This window comes from Chanodichthys erythropterus, chromosome 10, assembly GCF_024489055.1.
Source record: "Chanodichthys erythropterus isolate Z2021 chromosome 10, ASM2448905v1, whole genome shotgun sequence".
Lineage (NCBI taxonomy): Eukaryota > Metazoa > Chordata > Actinopteri > Cypriniformes > Xenocyprididae > Chanodichthys > Chanodichthys erythropterus.
Genome location: NC_090230.1, coordinates 15,527,088 through 15,545,032, shown reverse-complemented (window position 1 = coordinate 15,545,032; position 17,945 = coordinate 15,527,088). Strand labels below are relative to the sequence as shown.

The 17,945-nt window shown below is 36.6% G+C and overlaps 1 protein-coding gene across 1 annotated transcript in view; it reads left to right on the top strand.

The window, feature by feature from the left end:
* The window catches only part of tmem59l (transmembrane protein 59-like), a 19,333-nt gene extending 1,388 nt beyond the window's left edge, over positions 1 to 17,945 (top strand). Inside the window, exons 2-8 of the mRNA XM_067396178.1 lie at positions 1,318 to 1,423; positions 4,805 to 4,899; positions 4,991 to 5,143; positions 13,474 to 13,582; positions 13,791 to 13,905; positions 15,586 to 15,703; positions 15,924 to 17,945. Coding sequence (XP_067252279.1) covers positions 1,318 to 1,423; positions 4,805 to 4,899; positions 4,991 to 5,143; positions 13,474 to 13,582; positions 13,791 to 13,905; positions 15,586 to 15,703; positions 15,924 to 16,082 — 855 coding nt within the window. The 3' untranslated portion in view covers positions 16,083 to 17,945. The remainder of the gene's footprint in view (positions 1 to 1,317; positions 1,424 to 4,804; positions 4,900 to 4,990; positions 5,144 to 13,473; positions 13,583 to 13,790; positions 13,906 to 15,585; positions 15,704 to 15,923) is intronic.

Genomic DNA, 17,945 nt, shown 5'->3' with positions numbered 1-17,945 from the left:
CTGTGAAAATGACTAAAAACGCTGAATTATTCATGCCAGGCCAGTAGTGGGCGATGTCACTTTGTAAAGAAGTTTTATGCCCCCAAAACACTTTTGTTGTGTAAATAAACAGCCAAAAAGTTTTAAAAAAAGGTTTTGTTTTTAGTTGGAAACGGTGCAGTGTAAACGGCCCCTCACATTACAGTGGTCACACTGTGTTTTTGATTCACCGAAAAGAAGAGTCATTTGTCTGGGAGTTAAAAAAAAAAACAGAAAGGAAGAAGCTTCGCATCCATATTCGTTTGTGAATGAGTCATTTGTTGGTTTATTTATTTATGAAAGTCTTTTAAGTGAATTAATCACTCTCTTTCAGGAGGGTCTTAGTTAAGACTCAACGTTTTTTTAACGAATCACTTTGATGGAATGATTCGAGGACTCACTATTCACTGCAGCTAGTAAAAAGATTCACTGTACTAATCAGTGAAACAACCTCCTTTAGAGAACAGATTCAAAATATTTGAGTCACAAAGATGAATTCAAATCCATACCTTGCATTCACCTCAGCAGTTAGCATCAACTGCTATATCTTTAATTGCACGTAATGCAATTATTTTCGCCTTTTTGCCATTAAAACATTCTGTCCCTACTAGATGTTTCATTATCAGCAAAATATCTCATTAACCTACAAGAGTGTTTGCTGAAATCCATCTGTCTGAGCTTTTTTCTTGGAATAATTGCAGTGTGTGTGTGTATATATATATATATATATATATATATATATATATATATATATATATATATATATATATATATATATATATATATATATATATATATACAGCTATGGAAAAAATTAAGAGACCACTCCAAGTTCAGAAATCAATGTTAAGTGGTCTCTTAATTTTTTCCATAGCTGTATATATTTTGTTCCTTGTAAATTCTGGAGTAACCTGTTGTATTGTGCCTCACTGAAGGTCACTGCAGGGTCAGGTGACTTCTGGAACTTAAGGTCACAAGTCAACCGTACATAGGTTTGAATCATCTCAATTTGCCCTTCCATCTTCAAACCTCAACTAGTGCTCTGCTATTGTCACCCTCAATCAATCCTCGATTCTGATGTACCATTCAGGAAATCGTTGGCATGTGACATCTTGCATAATGATTTTCAGGATGTCAAGATGGATTTTGCATAAAAGGTCATTTGATAGCACCTCCATATAACCACAGCCTCCCCGTGGATAAAAACATCCGAACATCAATTAAAGTGATTCTTGGAATTACATATATTACTGTACAAAACGATTCATTCTGAATGAAGCCTTTACCTTGTCCCTACAGGACTCCATCATGAACGCTTGTCACCGTGGCTGTCGGCTCTACTCCATCTGCCAGTTTGTGAATGGAAATACAGGCATCAATACCAGCAAGGAAGAGTGCCAGGGAGGTACAAACTTATTTGACTAGTTTTGGGAAGTAGCTGAAAGTAGCAACGATATTAACTACACTGTTGGAATGTCCAGATCATTCTAATGAATTGCTTGTTCATGTAAATTAACATATTTAAAAACATGATTTACTGATTCAACTCCCTGCACTATGATTTGGACTTAGTTCAGTGCTTCCCACAGGTTTGAAATATACTTGCGGTGGTAGCCGGGCGAAAAATTCTCCTATTACCCACGGCACAAAAATGGTCTACTACATGTGACAAACAAATAATGTGTGATTTTTAACAGTATTTTTATTTATTGAAATTAATTTTAATTGCATAGCATATTACATTTAATTACATACTAATATTATGCATTATTATGCATAATTACAGCATTTAAATGGTTCACCTTTTCCTATGTTCTCCTTGCTGTCATATAGTGTCTCTCAGTGAATGGGACACAGAGTTTACTAGTAAAATTTATATAATGAATAATGTGTGTCAAATAATGTTCTCAAGTCTTTTCTTCCTGTGGGAGAGACTACAATAATTTACTATGAATTAAATGGAAATCAAATTAAATACAATTTATTGTGTAACCAAAATATCAATAATCCCAAAAGAAAAAAAGAAAAAACTTGGCGTGTGACTTTTAATTATAAACAAGCTCGAAATACACTGGGACTCTTATTTTGAAATGTCTGTACTATTGCAGGCTGATCCTTCAGATTCTTACAATCGTCTAAAACATTTTATATAAAGGCCATGAAGTAAACTTGGTAATAATTCATCAACTTGAGTTCATTAGCAATCGCTTGGCATAAATCTGCGCTTTTCATTGATTGAGAATCACTTTGAAGCAGTCTGAAGCACTGTTGCGCGAGCCTGTAGAAAGCGCAACAGCGCCCCCTTGTGCCTTTGCAAAATGCAACGCCCGTGGGAATGTTAGAGAGTAAACGGTTCTGACGCACACATAATGAGCAGGTACGAAACGACTAGTTTATCGATCGCGGATGGTTTCATTATCTTGCGGATATAAAAGTATAAGAGGATAAAAATAATAAAAGCAAAAATGTGTCTCAAAATATACTTGGGCGGTCGTTATTATACGTGGGCGGCCCGCCCAAGTAAAGTCTATAGCTGTGGGAAGCACTGTAGTTATGTAAATTTTTTGTTGTATTTAGTATAAATGTACCTGTGAAAGTTTGATATTGTCACTCTAATTGACATTCATCATTCAATCATTCATTCTTTTTGTGCTAGCAAAAATGTGGCTAATATGATAATAAATGACTTCATCAAATCAGAATTTAATTAATTTACAAGTAACCTAACTTCAGCTTGTTAGCAGCTCACTACTTCAAATTACCATTGGCTTGTTGCTTTCTAAGCTAGTTTCAAAGTAGCTTCCAACACTGTTAGGCCCTGTTTACACCTGGTATTAAGATGCATTTTGGTCGATCTGATCACAAGTGGACAATGCTAAATACAAATATAAACGGGGTCTAAAACGTTTTGAGCTTGTCCACTTTTGACCACTTCTAGAGGTAGTCGAAAAAGCATTCGACCAGATTGCTTTCGTAGTCTAAATGCTCATGGTTGAATGTGTTTGAATAGCCAGAAAAGACAATCTTCTCTCCGCCTACTGACCTAATGCGTAAACCATATTTGGGAAGTGCGCTAGCCAGACGGGATTAAACTTTTTTGGCTGAAGCCCCAAAGTTTGGTTTGAAGATAAAAAATTTTTTTTTTGGCTGTCAGAGCAGAAACAAAAGCTGATGCTCTCCGTATGTTTTTCTGTCGTCTCCGGTCACGTTCATATGTAAATTACGCAAGCTTATTTTGTCCATTAGATCTAAAGATCTGAAAAAAAACCCCATACATTTACCTACCCATTGACCCTCCCCTCAAAGAAATCAGGACAGAAGTGGTCGAAAAGGGACAAAAGAGACAGATTAAAACACCAGGTATAAACGGGTATGTGTTTCCCTCGTCCACTTGTGATCCAATCAACAAATTGTATCCTAATACCTGGTGTAAACAGGGCCTTAAAGGGTTAGTTCACCCAAAAATGAAAATTCTGTCATTGATTATTAAGATATTTTAAGATTTCAGAACTGTCCAGCTCCTGCATCAGCTTCACACACATGCGTCGTGCTGCTCACATGTACGACTTCGGCCAATGCAAAGCCAGTGTTTGGACGTGAACACCGAAGCGCTGCACTGTGTTTACTGCGTCAACTGTGTGGGAGACTGACATTGAAGAGAAGAGATTATTCAACAAAGTTTTGTTTTGTTTTTGTGCACAAAAAGTATTTTCGTTATTCATTATATAATTAAGGTTGAACCACTGCAGTCACATGGACTATTTTAACGATGTCTTTAGTACCTTTCTGTACCTTGACAGTGGTGGTTAAATTGCTGTCTATGGAGGACTCAAAGAGCTATCGGATTTCATCAAATTTATCTTAATTTGTGTTCCAAAGATGAACGAAGGTCGTACGGGTTTGGAATGACATGAGGGTGAGTAATTAATGACAGAATTTTCATTTTTGGGTGAACTAACCCTTTAATGATCTATTTTAAGATGTAGTCACATTATCGAAATTTTGCAGTAAAAAAAGGTCCATTGTCAGTAGTGAAGCACCTAAAGTCCTTCCCAGGAGGACTGCTTAAAGCCAAGATCACATTAGCGAAAGTTCGCTGACAAAAAAGATAATGAAGCACAACTCGTGCAGAAGTCACTTTCAAAGCAATCGATTTTCTGTTGGACAACGTGGCAATTTTGCATGACCAACTTGATCCCGCTGCGAAATCTGCGTGGGGAAATCGTTCGCCCTCATGCATAGTTCCTGATAGTTCCGGCTGCAAAAAATCGTCAAACACTGGTAAATGTGACCGCACCTTAAGTCCTGTTTTTCTGACCGAAATCTCTTGAATGGATAGCGTAATTGGGATTCCAGCACTTGTAAGTTCAAACTTCCCAGGAGAACTCAGTTTAAAAGCCACTAAGATATATTGAACTGGAATGCTAGTACAAATTTAAAGCAAGAAAATCGTTTTGCCAAAATGCGTTCATGAACATTAGACACCGCTAATGTTTGGGAATGAAGTACAGCATAGCCCAAGGACATATACTATAGAGTGTGCAGACAGGCTGATAGCACTCGTTTTTATCTGGAGATGGTATTGTGTGCTAGTGGCAAACAGAGCTGTCTGTGGGAAGCTGCTAGGCATGAGGGAAGCTGTTTTATTGAAAATCAATCCTGCGCTTTCTGGTGCGTGCGGCTGCTGCTCAGATGTTTGTTGATATTGATGACTGCTTGACCGTGGGGAGGGGTGAATGGAGATGGAGCCGCCTGACAGGTATCGTTTATTTGTGTGTGTGTGCAGCATGCCAGGAGGCCTACAGTAAACTTCTGGAGCAGGAGGCGTGCAGCACGGGGTGTGCCAGCCAACCCGCTGAGCCGGAGATCAAAAGGAGAAAGGTAAGACTCTCGGTTGTTTCCTTGTGGGGTTGCGCTGATGTTTTGACATCTCTATCAAACTCGATCAAATTGCTCTCGGCTTGATGTGCAGCTCAAGGCCCTGACCAACCGGCCCAAGCCCATCTCTGTAATGGATGCCGTGTCTAGCTGGTGCAATGACATCGTCAGTTCTGCCCAGAGCTTCATTTCTTCTACCTGGACCTTCTACCTGCAGGCTGATGATGGGAAGGTCGTTGTGTTCCAGGTTAGTCCATCTGAGTAGACTTGATGTTGTGGTTCTCAACTGGTTTTGCTCATGGGCCAAGATTTTACACTGGACCCTCTTGTTTATTTAACAAAATTCAACAACAGTTTCCTGAAAATAGAACACTGATTTATTACTGATTTATTTATTATTAGTATTATTTTCAGAGCTTTTATTTTTGTATTTTCAGTTTTCATTTTAATTTTGGTTTAACTTTTAGTCATGTTTTTTTTTTAATGAAACATTTATAATTTTTGTTTATTTTTTTTTTATTTTGTTTTTTTTAGGTTTAAGTTTTTCATTAATTCTTCTATTTGATTTTATTTAAGTTAACAAAAATGACTTTTAATAGTATTAACAATAACAACACTGCAGTTTACACATCAGAATAAAAATAAAAAGAAGCTAATTTTAGTATTGCTTAAAATAATATTTATACTTTTATGAGTTTATGAGAAATTATGAGAAATAAATTCAATTTATTAAATCCCAATCATAAGATACAAAGTTGCAAAAACCGAGAAATATAATTTTACTTTTTATTATAATTTATAATCTTTTAAATAATTATTTTTTCAATTTTGTTTTGAGATGAATTAATATGATTAATAAGCAAATATTATAATAATGAATATTTACTGAAACGTAAAATATTTAATGACACTTAATGAAATTATTTATAGTAAAATGTAATACTACTATGTACTATATGTATACTATGTGTTAGTATTACTATTAATACTACTACTAATGAAGTAGTTTATTTTTAAACACATTAAATATTCAATATTTAATTATTAACCTGACATAGACCAAATTCTATCAAATGCTTTCTAAATGTCTTTGAATTTCAAAAGTTTCATGCTCTTGGTGTTCACAAAACTAATAAATTAAAGATAAACAAGCCACTCAACCTCTGATGTCTACAACAGAATATATGGGAAGCATTTTCTTCTCCATTTCAAATGTTTTGAATTTTATTATTTGCATTTAGCATTGTTTTTTCCTATCAGACCTGTGACCCATTTTGGGTTGCAACCCCTTCCAGTTGAGAACCACTGGTGTAGAAGATTCCACTAGTGATTCTCATATGCTCTTGGTTTCAAGATCTGGTATGTTTTACGAAGGTTGCGGTCACATCACTGCAGTATTAGGATCATATGAGAACAGGGGACTGGTTCTTCAAAGAAGAACCAGTGATGTTTAATCAGAAACCTTATTCTCCCTGGAGGTCATCCAACTTTATTCATAGCCTAACTTGTTTTTGTGAGTTCCCTGCTGTTTCTAAACCAACTACAATCATTTGATAACCTCAAAATGATTATGTAAGATAGTTCTTAAAACCTTCACTTAAATACACCAAAACAAATACACAAGTAGAATTCCGCCATAACAAGCTCGTCCATGATTTCTCAGTTTAGTTGCAGTCTTGATGAATGTGCATTTAACGGCCGTGACAGGAGAAGAGGCGAGAGAAAGCCTCCACAGCCATCCTGCGGCAGGCCTAGCCTGTATTTAGCGCTCTGCTGGAAGACGGCCAGCCCAAGTGAAGGACTGACACGGGCCAGATATTGCACGGAGGGTGAAATCTCAAGGTTTTAGTGGTAGCATCACGCTACCTATCCACTAAATCGAGCATATGGAATCAGAACTTTGTCGGAATAGCGAGACTCAATTTCTGGGGGAAGTGGAGCACTAACGATGGGCTTTTTGCCTCGGGCGTCTGAACAGAGAAAGGAAAACAGATTGTTTTTCAACAGACCTGCTGTAGTGTGCATTTGGCCAAGATGATGCTGTTTTCACAGTTACGTGAAGCACCTCACAACTGGAATATAAATAGCGTGGCATGAAAACAGAATATGGAACTTTGGGTGTGCTGGATTTTGAAAGTTTCCTGCATAAATGTGATTTATATTATAATCTGTTTGATTTTGTGAGGAACTAATGAAACATATCTTCGAAGAGAAGTCTGGAGGGAATTCTTGCACTTCAGAAAGATCTTCCACAGAACTTCATAGATTTCCCTGAAGTTTCATATTGAAAAAGTCAGATCACTAGCAAGTAGCATCGGTAGAAACCAAATGTAAAATTCTATATGAACCAGCTTTTTCGGCTCTTTGATTGATGTCTGAGGTTCTCGGGGGCAAGTTCTCCTAGCGCTCCATGACTGTTCTGGAACTTTTTGAAATATCTGTAATATAGGTTGTATTTGAATATTTGCAGGAATACATAAATAGCCAAATAAAACCATAAAACAGGTATTTTTAGCCACATTCATACCGAATTATTCAAGAGCAGGCAACGTGTTTGCGAATAGAAGTAGCACCATGCATTTTTATTTTATTTTTTTTGCTTATGTTAAATCTGTCTGTTTGTGTTTAAAGATGGACAGTTTATTAAAGAGATTCTGTACAAGTTAAGCTCAATCAACAGCATTACTTTATCTTCCTTTTGTTTTCTTTAAAAAAGCAACAATTGAGGTTATATTGGGGCATTTACATTAGAGTATTTAAAAGAAATGTGAAGCATATAATTTTATATTGTAAACAGCTCAAATAATACACAAGATTTCACGGAAGAATTACAGTTGTTTTAGGGTTTATAAGTAACTTTATACAGAAAAGTTTAGTAAGTGATTTTTCCACACTAAAATCATGTTAACACACATATTGCTTACATCTTGTGGCTACATTGAAAGGATGAGTATTTTAACATTTACAGATTGGCCCACCAACTTTATCTTTCTGTAACCCAGATATTTGAATTTTTTTTTAAATGAAAAAACATGTAAAAATACCCCCATCCCCCAGATCAACGATCTGTGATCTGTTGCCTAGTTTCACATCAGTATCAGGCCGACATTTGACATTGGTTACGCTGCAGTCTGGGCTTAATGTTTGTCCGTTCGGTCCAGGGTTTTGATGAGTCCCTCAGAGGTAATCAACAGGAATCAGAGTATTTCCTCCGAGCTGAAGGGTAAACACAACCCGGTCGCTGAATAGCCACTGATTGGTGCAATGGATTTTTGTTTGGACGGACGTCGGCCATCTTGTTTAAATTCTGGACTAGTTTAATGTGGACGGCCGCTACATGCGAAAAGACAAGTTTGGAGAAAGCAAGCAAATTCCTAATAAGGGAAATGGGATTGTTTACTATGAAGTCAACAATCTCTGCCTCGTCTTCTTGGCAGTCTCGTAAGCTGCATTGATCACCTTTGGCGAGTTCTGCGGTAATGCGTGACAGATGCACATCAGACCGCTTTCACTAATGGCAAGATTCCATTGGTCTGTGGCCAGTCAACATTAACTTCCTCAGATATTCATTTTTCCCCCTTTGATTCTCATCCCTTGCGGACATCTGGATTCAATATTTTTGACAGCATCCCTTTCAATTAACGCAACTGCAAGACTTGAGCTTTTTGCAGAGCTAAATTGCCCATACTATGTTGCATTTCATGACTTCATGTCTGTTTATGTGAAGAATTAGTTCATCCAAAAAATAAAAATTCTGTACTAACCCGAGTGTATAATCAAATTCTTTTGAAGACGGATCTTTTCAGTGAATTGGTTGATCCTGTTCACAAAACCAATCTTGGGTGCGTTTTCCAAAATAAACGTTGGCCAACTGTGGTCGCAAACTCTGTTGTTAGCAACGCAGTTCAACCATTCAACGATTACTAAAACCATAGTTCCAACGAACATTCGCAAACAACATCGAAAAGCTCTCGACCGGTGGGAAGAAACCGTTTCTTGTTATGTGGTTCGTTCTCTTAAAGGGGGGGTGTAATGCTTTTTCATGCATTCTGACTTATTTACACTGTTAAAGAGTTGCATTCTCATGATAAACATGGCCAAAGTTTCAAAACATGAGTTGGACATATGACGTTGGACGTTTCTGTGCCAAATACACTACTTCCGGTTTCGGTACAGGATTCAGAGAGTGTGTCCTGTATGACGTCAAAAGAGACCGGAATTCCTTGTATAGGCACTTCTCCCTGATAAGCGTGCACACACACATCACCCATCACGCCCTTCAACGCACTTCGTTCGGAATACGGAAGCAGAGAGATTTTTCAACAATGGTTGTGTCCTAATTCAGGGGCTGCACCCTTTGAAGGCTGCATACATAAGCGAGGCAGAAAAATAACTGTTAGATTGCAACGTAAGAAAGAAATTACAGTATTTTACACCTCACAATGAATATCAATTTTACTACGGTTACTTTTCTTAAATATGACATCCTTGATGAAGTATTCAACCTTCAAATGCGACCTCCGGAGGACGCAGCCTCCGAAATGAGACACAGCTCCTGTCACCAAAGGAGTGTGTTTTTGGTTGTGAGGGAAAGATGACCTTTTTCAGCTTCCCAAAGAACCCAGCGTTAACGGAACAGAGGATGTAGTTTATTTTTCCGAGGCAGCAACGGAGTTGTGCACTTATGTTTGTTCCCAGGATTTCAGTGATTAATACTTTGTAAACAAGTCCCAGATCGGTGCTGGATTTGCAGATCGCGGGTGGTGAGTAAAGCTGCTTCAGATGTCTGTGTTTTGTTGGCAATCGGCGCGCAAGTGCATATAATGTAAACAACACAAACGTTTTTGTTCTCTTTTTATTTATAATGATATTGCAGCTAGCATGCGATCTCTACACAAAAGCTGCGCTCGCTCGTGATTCTTTAGCTCCGCCCACGGCACTGAGGGCAGACACGCCTCCAGGAGCTCGGCTTTTTTCTGAAAGATTCAGTTTAGTGTATCTTTTATAAATATGACAAAACTAAAGACTTTTCGGAGATATGAAGGATGCATAGTTACTATGTACTCATGATTAACTTTGGCAGAAACTGTGTGTGATACCCCCCCCTTTAAGCAAAATACACAAACTAACTCTATATCTTTCATTACATATAAATACAAAAGTCTTTTTAGTTTGTCAAGATAATAAAAGCATAATTTTTGACGAGTGCGAATGTGTACTAGAGTACTATATGATGTAAGAGGGAACACGTGATTGAATCAAAAATCTGTAAATAAAGGAAAACAATGGAGAATAAAATAGCGAATAAGACCTCAGATGCCATGTTCATTATTTAATTGATCTCAAACTGATTTATAATAAGTTCATGATGCAATGTAAATGTATGTGCGACAAAGTTACTACGAAGCTTGTTTAATTTCTCCGACAATGCAACATGCTATGGTAGTTAAACAGAAAGTAATGTCATTGTATGGGAAACACACCCCTGAATGATTTGATCATTAATCTCACTGATTCAGTTCTCGAAATCAATATAGTGCACAAGTCATGAAGGATTTTTTATGATATTTTTACCCTTTTGAAGCCTGAATGCTTCGTACCCTGTAATTGCTGTAATTCACTGTAATTGCATAAAAAAGAATACAGAAAACAGATTTTCTCCCCACAAAAGAAAGTCATATGGGTTTAGAACAGCATGAGGGTGAGTAAATAATGACAGGATTTTCATTTTGTCTGAACTTTTCCTTTAATCTTTAGAAATTAAGATTGGACACACCAGTCAGTTATACATATGTAAAAAGTACAATCCCAATGTACTCCGTCTGCCTCCAGTTACAGACTATTAGACTACAGAAATAACATGACACTCCAAACAGTTCCTTGCGTTCTCGTCTACCGCGACTCTGACATGCAAAACCATGTGTGTTTGCTTCACTGTGGTCATTTTGGAGGTTCATATGAGCCTCCCTGGAGAGGTTATCTCAGAGGTCCGCTCTGCTGAGCCCGTTTTAGAAGAATTCAGTGGAAGAGAGCAAAAATCTCTCTTTAATAAGATCTCAAGGGGGAACTAAAGAAACATAGTCTAAAAAAAAACGTGCTAATTTACACATACAGGGCGAGATGGAGGGGCAGAAAGGGACACATCCAGTCGTAGACTAATGAGACAGATTTCAAATCACATCCTTGGGATCATGTTTGAAAGTGGCCTCTTAAAAGCTCTTATTCAAGTCAAATAGTCCCCTCGCTCTCGTCAGAGTTGGCATCTAGTGCTCGGTTTGACCAGCATGGCTTAGCACCGCCAGGCAGCCATGTAATTGAGGGTGGAAAGAGAGGTTTGGTTGACGTGGTGCTCCTGCGTGGTTTCTCGAGCTGGAAGCAGCTGACTATAGCTTTTAAGGAAACTTTAATCTTTAAGGAAACTTAGGCTTGACCTTACACCAAGTTCAGTCAAGTGGGAAGTAGTTTGTCTGTGAACAAAATGTAGTGCGAATGATAAAACCATAGGCAGTTAAAAAATATTCATTGATTATTAAACAGGCATTATATGTTGAGCAGGATTTGGACCAATCAGATTTCGGTAGTCTGCCGGAAGCTTGTTATTTTAGTTAATGAACTTCTAAATATGGATATTTTTCTTACAAAAACCCATCGCTTTGCTTCAGAAGGCTATAAAGCCTTCTATATTATAATATATTATATATATTATAAAGCTTTGAAGAGCCATGATATTTTATATATATATCTCTGATTGTACTCATCTATACACCTAGGATGGCTTGAGGGTGAGTAAATCATTGGGATAATTTTCATTTTTGGGTGAATTAAAGGCTGATTTATACTTCTGCATCGAGTGTACGTCGTAACTAAGGCGTAGGCTGTGTGTAGCACGCGTAGCCTATGGCGTAACCTGATGTGCACCTCTCCAAAAAGTGTAACAACACCCCAATTCTATGCAGATTGCAAGCGCTAAGATTGGTCTGCTAGAACCCCTCCCTCAGTTAAAAAAAAAAAAAAAAACTGGGTGGGGTGGAGTGAGTATAGAAGAGCGAGCGTTTTTAGCTTTCATAGGGATGAAAAAAACGCTTGCTCTGCTCTGTTTCAGGGGATACGTGCCATCAAGCTACCACAAAAGTTCCTATCAGCCGCCATCACTGCTGAAGCTTCTCTGACAACGTGCATGACAAGCTGCTTCTTAGTTGGCTTTAGCCTTGATACATGACCGCGGACACTGCCTACTAGCGGTCTGCATGTTGCACATTGACGCGGACAATGACACATTAGTATAAATGAAAACCGGCACAGAGGCTCCGGCATAGGTCCGACGCTGAAGTATAAATCAGCTTTAACCCTTTAATATTTTTGTGGAAAGGATTCTTTAATAGAAAGTTCAAAAGAACAGCATTTATTTGATTTTTTTTTCTCTTTACTGTTTTGAACAGTAGTAGATGTATGTAAATCAGAGTTTATCAAACTTTTCTGCGAACCTTTCTCATGACCCCAAATATTTAAGATGGACCAATCAGAGATGTTGCAGTCAGGGCCAGCATGTGCCTATAGGCGAACTAGGCATCCGCCTAGGCATCTGCCTAGCACAGTCAGGGCGGAAAGAAAAGAGAGAGATTTCATTTTTAATTAAATTAAATTAATTTTTTTTGGACATTCGTTTGGAATTATTGCACCTATATCAACAAGTTATCACTCCATTAGTTATTCTAAATCTAAATGAACTTTCCTTCATTCTACCTAGTAGTGCCACTCCTGCCCCGCCCCACTCTTATAGCGGCATCAGTCTACATGCTAAACACCCTGATGTACATTCAAAAATGGCATCATAAGTAAAAAAAATTCTCCCGAATCTTCCAGTGGCCGCTCCGGGCCTGTAATAGTTATTATATAATATAATACATAATTTGCATTTACAGCTGGACTAGTTGTGTGCTTATTTTTTTACATTGCAGAATAAAAAAAAAGAAAAAGAAATGAGAAAACATGCTTGTGTATGCTTTTATTTTAGTGCAGTTTTATCAATAAACAAAATCTCTAGTCTTTCACATGTATCCTAATGATCGTGTTAATTGTGAGTTTGAAGTGGGGGCGGCACAACAGTGTTTTGCCTAGAGCGGCAGTTTGTGCCGGCCCTGATTGCAGTTACCTTATAAACAGGAACCACTGCAGTGAACACCCAGTTCCATGAAATATTGCAACTGAAGTAATCAAATCAGTCTGGTGTCAGGTATTTCTTTTTTCAATGTTTGCCTTTTGGGAACCTATTTTTGCCAATTCTAGCGCTCCATGATACAGGCGTATGCAGGAGCTGCATTAGCAGTTTTTGCAACATGTCCTCTATGTCATCATATTTAACCATGCTATTCATCATCTGTATGTTTGTAAGAATCACAGTTTTGTATGTCACTCTGCAATTTTTTTTCTGCTTTGCCAGCCTGTCCATGATTGTGTTGAAAACTTCACCACAACAAATGGTCACAAACCCAACTGTTTCATTCAGAAGCCTTTCTACTGAGTAAATCCCATAATACTGTTTCCTGCCCTTGACAGTGTGTTTGTTGATTCTCCCAGAGCCAGCCAGAGATTGAGTACTCCTTGCCTGAGTTACAAGCCCCACGCTCCAATGTGGTTGACAAACCCTGGCCCCAAGTCAACTCCCACACACAGCGGCCACATACTGGTAAGAGTGACCGCTTTCACCCCAGATGGCTGCTGACAGCTTTCCTTTTTCCTCTGAAAGCTCATTTAAGTGGAGCCAAGGACCAGAGCTTGAGCTTTGACTTTCATTTGCGACACATCCTGTGCCGCGCCGCTGTAGTTTGTCCGGAGCTTGAGGGTCATAAAATCAATGTCCACATGCTGAAACTGCTGCCTCTGCATCCTTCCAGGTGGGCGGTCACATGGGGAGAGGAATGCGGCAAAACCTGGGGTGAAAGGAAAGCATGTCAGCCAACATGCCGAGGACCCAGCTGCTGAGCACGACTTCCTGGGCTGCATGTCAAGGTGGGTGTCATAAGTGTCAGAGGGCTTTTTTCAATCCAGCAGTTGCATTTTGGTAGTAGTTTGGTTATATCACAGTAAAATGTTAAAAAAAAAAAACATGCATAAATAATGTTAATATGTTGTTTATATATAAAAAAATTATTTTCTTTTTTTAAAGCTGCAGTCCACAACTTTTTTTGTGTTAAAAATTTACAAAAATTATATAATGAGAATATACAACAATCCATTTTCCAAACCGTGTTTTTGTCTTATCCTGAATCATTATGGTACACTTATAATAAGTGTTTATATTCGGACTATTTCAGACCGGACTGGTAGGACTCGCCGCAGAGTATCACAGTAACTGCGTGACTCACCATAGACTTACATGGAGAAAAGTAGCTCCGGCTAGAATGTTCCTCTGCAAGACGTGTGCAGTTCTGTTTATTAACCGCTAGAGGGCCAAAAATCGCGGACAGCAGCTTTAAATACAATTTTATATATATATATATATATATATATATTACAGTTTTGATTTATTATACATTACAATATATATATATATATATATATATATATATATATATATATATATATATATATATATATATAATTACATTTATTTTTTTTTAAAAATGAAAAAAAAATGTATATACAATTGTTGTATGTATAATGTATATTTTAAATTTATATCATTTTTTACATTTAATTTGTTTTAATTTATTTTAGGTTAATAATTAATTTTATACACATAAATGGAATAAGTTGAAAATAAAAAATGTAAATACATTTATTTACATATTTAAATTGATAAACTATATATATATATATATATATATATATATATATATATATATATATATATAAAACATTGTATTAAAAAAAATAAAAAACAAAATGTGTATGTATTTAATTTATGTTTTAATGTATTTTACACAGATTCATTATTTATATATATATAATGTATTTGTACAAAATATAATAATAATTGAATATGTAAACTATTTTTATATATGATTTAATGTATAATTTTGTGTTTGTATATTTTTAATGAGATAATTTTATAAATTTAATTGATAGAATTTAATCATTAATAATTTAATTTTATACACACACATATATATGAAATAGGTTGAAAATAAAAAAATTAAATACGTATGTAAATATATTTCTTTACATATTTAAATTAATATATATATATATAATATACATATAATTAATATATATATAATATACATACATACAATATACATACATACATACATACATACAGTCAAACCAAAATGTATTCATTAATACAGTTTATTCACTATAGTTTAAAAAATGGTAATAAAATATGATGATCTCAGAGTTAAACTGTCAGAAAAAAAATAATCTTAATTATGTCAGATAACACTTAAGCAAAACATGGTCAGGTCAAAGTGTCTGAATAATTTTTGGTTCCAAATTTTTATCAGTTTTACTGGTAGTCCACTGTATGAAGAATTTTTGGGTGTAAGTTTACATAGTTTACTTTATTTTGCTATCCTCACTTACATAAATGAACTATAGTGTCCTTCACCCACTAGTAAAAATATATCAAAAATGTCTAATTTTTGGTTTGACTGTGTATATTATATACACATGATCTTTTTTAAGTGTTGTAATGTCTTAATGGATGTACACATCAGTGTGTAACTTCTTACCGTTTCTGTCCCCTAGGCGCTCAGGACTGCCGCGTTGGATTTTAGCCGCATGCCTCTTCCTGTCCATCATGGTGATGCTGTGGCTGAGCTGTGCCAGTCTTGTCACGGCACCCGAGCAGCACGTCAAGACTCAGGTACCTGTTCATTCATCAAACGCACACTACCAATAAAATATAAGGCAGACAATGTGAGAGCATTTTTTTAAGTGGGAGCAGACAGTGAAAGAAAAGCAGCCAACAAGTATCTAGCATACATGGGAACTCCTTCAAGAGTGTGGCTACTATAATGTAGCTCAAATATATATGTTTTGAATCGAAATTTGGTACATGTCAATAATCAATGTTATACTTACAGCTTAGCATCAATGGAGATAAAGAGTTCATGGATGACACCCAGAAGGTGAACCCCTACCACTTGACGCCAGTGATCGCGATGACAATCAGCCAATCGGAGGAGAGCAAGGAGGCGGGGCCGCTTCCGGTCAAGGTCGACCTCAGCAAAACATCTCTTTAAAAGCACAGAAGAGGTCGATACTTTTGACGACTAGGGTTTAACTCACATCCAGAGCTATTTCTCGCAATTTAAGGGAAAGTTAAGCATCGTTTTTCTAAAAAAAAATAATGCATGACGCCATTTATTATATCAGTTACTGTCTGAATACTAGTCTCCTCACTGAATTCGCCAAACCTCATGGAATCGTAGTATAGGTGCTTGTCCACATAATGTACTAACACATTTTTGACTATAATATATACATACACTAGTAACGTTTGAGCTCATGAACAACTTGGCAGCAAGTTTCTTATTGCTGTTGTGATACGTTCTTATCGAATTCTTGAAAAACGCACTGTATAAACACGGGCTCAGATGGTAGATTATGCCACGACCTCAGAAGAAGAGCAGGGTTATTTGTCAAGATTTGGGGGCTTTACCCAGCATTTAGATACTACGATGAACATTTAGTTTAGCGATGAATACTTTCAAAGCGCCCCTCCCTGTTATTAATTAGCGCAGCATTTAAACTGGAAGATAAGCTTTGAAGGTGATCCGTTGGAGAGTCGCACTTGTAGATTCTCACTTTGATGAAAAACGAGCAAAAGAAAAATCAAATGCAGCCAATTAAGGAATGATCTGGTTTCATAACAACATTTACAAAACATGAACGCGTCCTTTGAACTGATATGTAATCAAACTGACAAGGACTCTTAATTACATTACAGATTGTGAATGCCGGTAGTTTGAAGAGTTAAATTAGGATTTTGTTTAATTGTACAGTTAAATTTAAAAACAAAATAGTCTTTTTAGGCTTTAGGATGTTTTGTACGCAGGCAGGTATTTTGAGGGCGATTTTCATTTGCATAATTATGCATCCATACTAAGCCTGACTAAACTACTCCCATTCATGTCAAGGAAGCATGATGTGTATTTATTTATTTATTTATTTATTTATTTATGTATTCAAAGCTTAAAGCAACAGCATATAATGCCTGTAGTCTTTCATCTCTCATTTAGATAGCTCATCGAATTTATGATGCATAACTGTAAATTTATTCCCAATGTAAACTGTTGTAGAGAGGAAAACGCTTGCTGTTCAGACCGAATGTGAATTGTTGTATTATTCCAATGGCTTTCCCCTAATATTCTCCATCTTTGCCTAGCCTACTGGGGAAACCGGTGGGGGGTGGAGTTGGGGGGTGGGGTTTTGAATGCCTAGCACCAGGCTTTGACAAATATCTTTTGTAACTAGTCTGTAGAATTGAGGAGCTTTCATGGCACTATTTGTCTTGTGCTGCTATTTTTCCCCATTTAAGTCCAGCCACAGTGCATGCTAGTACGCTATGAGACATTGAATATATCGTCCCATCTATTTTGGAAACAAACTGCTGTATGCTTGTGATCTTTGTGTTTTTGCTTAATGTTTAGTAGGCATTATAATTATGACCATAGATTACTAAAAAGTCAAGAGGTGTGATACCTTAATAAGCCATTTAATATCTACTGGTTCATCATTACTGTAAGAGATACAAGTCAGTAATATCTTTTTTTCTCTCGTTTGAACAATTTCCCATACGATACACCATAATATCGGACGAATAAAGTGTTTTCATGTTGTAATTAATCTGGTGTGGGTCAAGATCCTGTTCAAATTGATCTCAAATAAATTGGCAATATTAAAATAACTTCAACCAAAGCTAAAGTTCAACTAAATGTTTCATCATATGTCCTACATGAAAATGTACATGCACATGTATTATTTTAACAGATTTCATTGTGGAAATACAGTACTATATGCACGTTATTACAGGCCAGGTAATATTAGATAACTTAATTCTAACAATTTAAATGACTGCATATAGCAAGAAAACGTGTTTGACT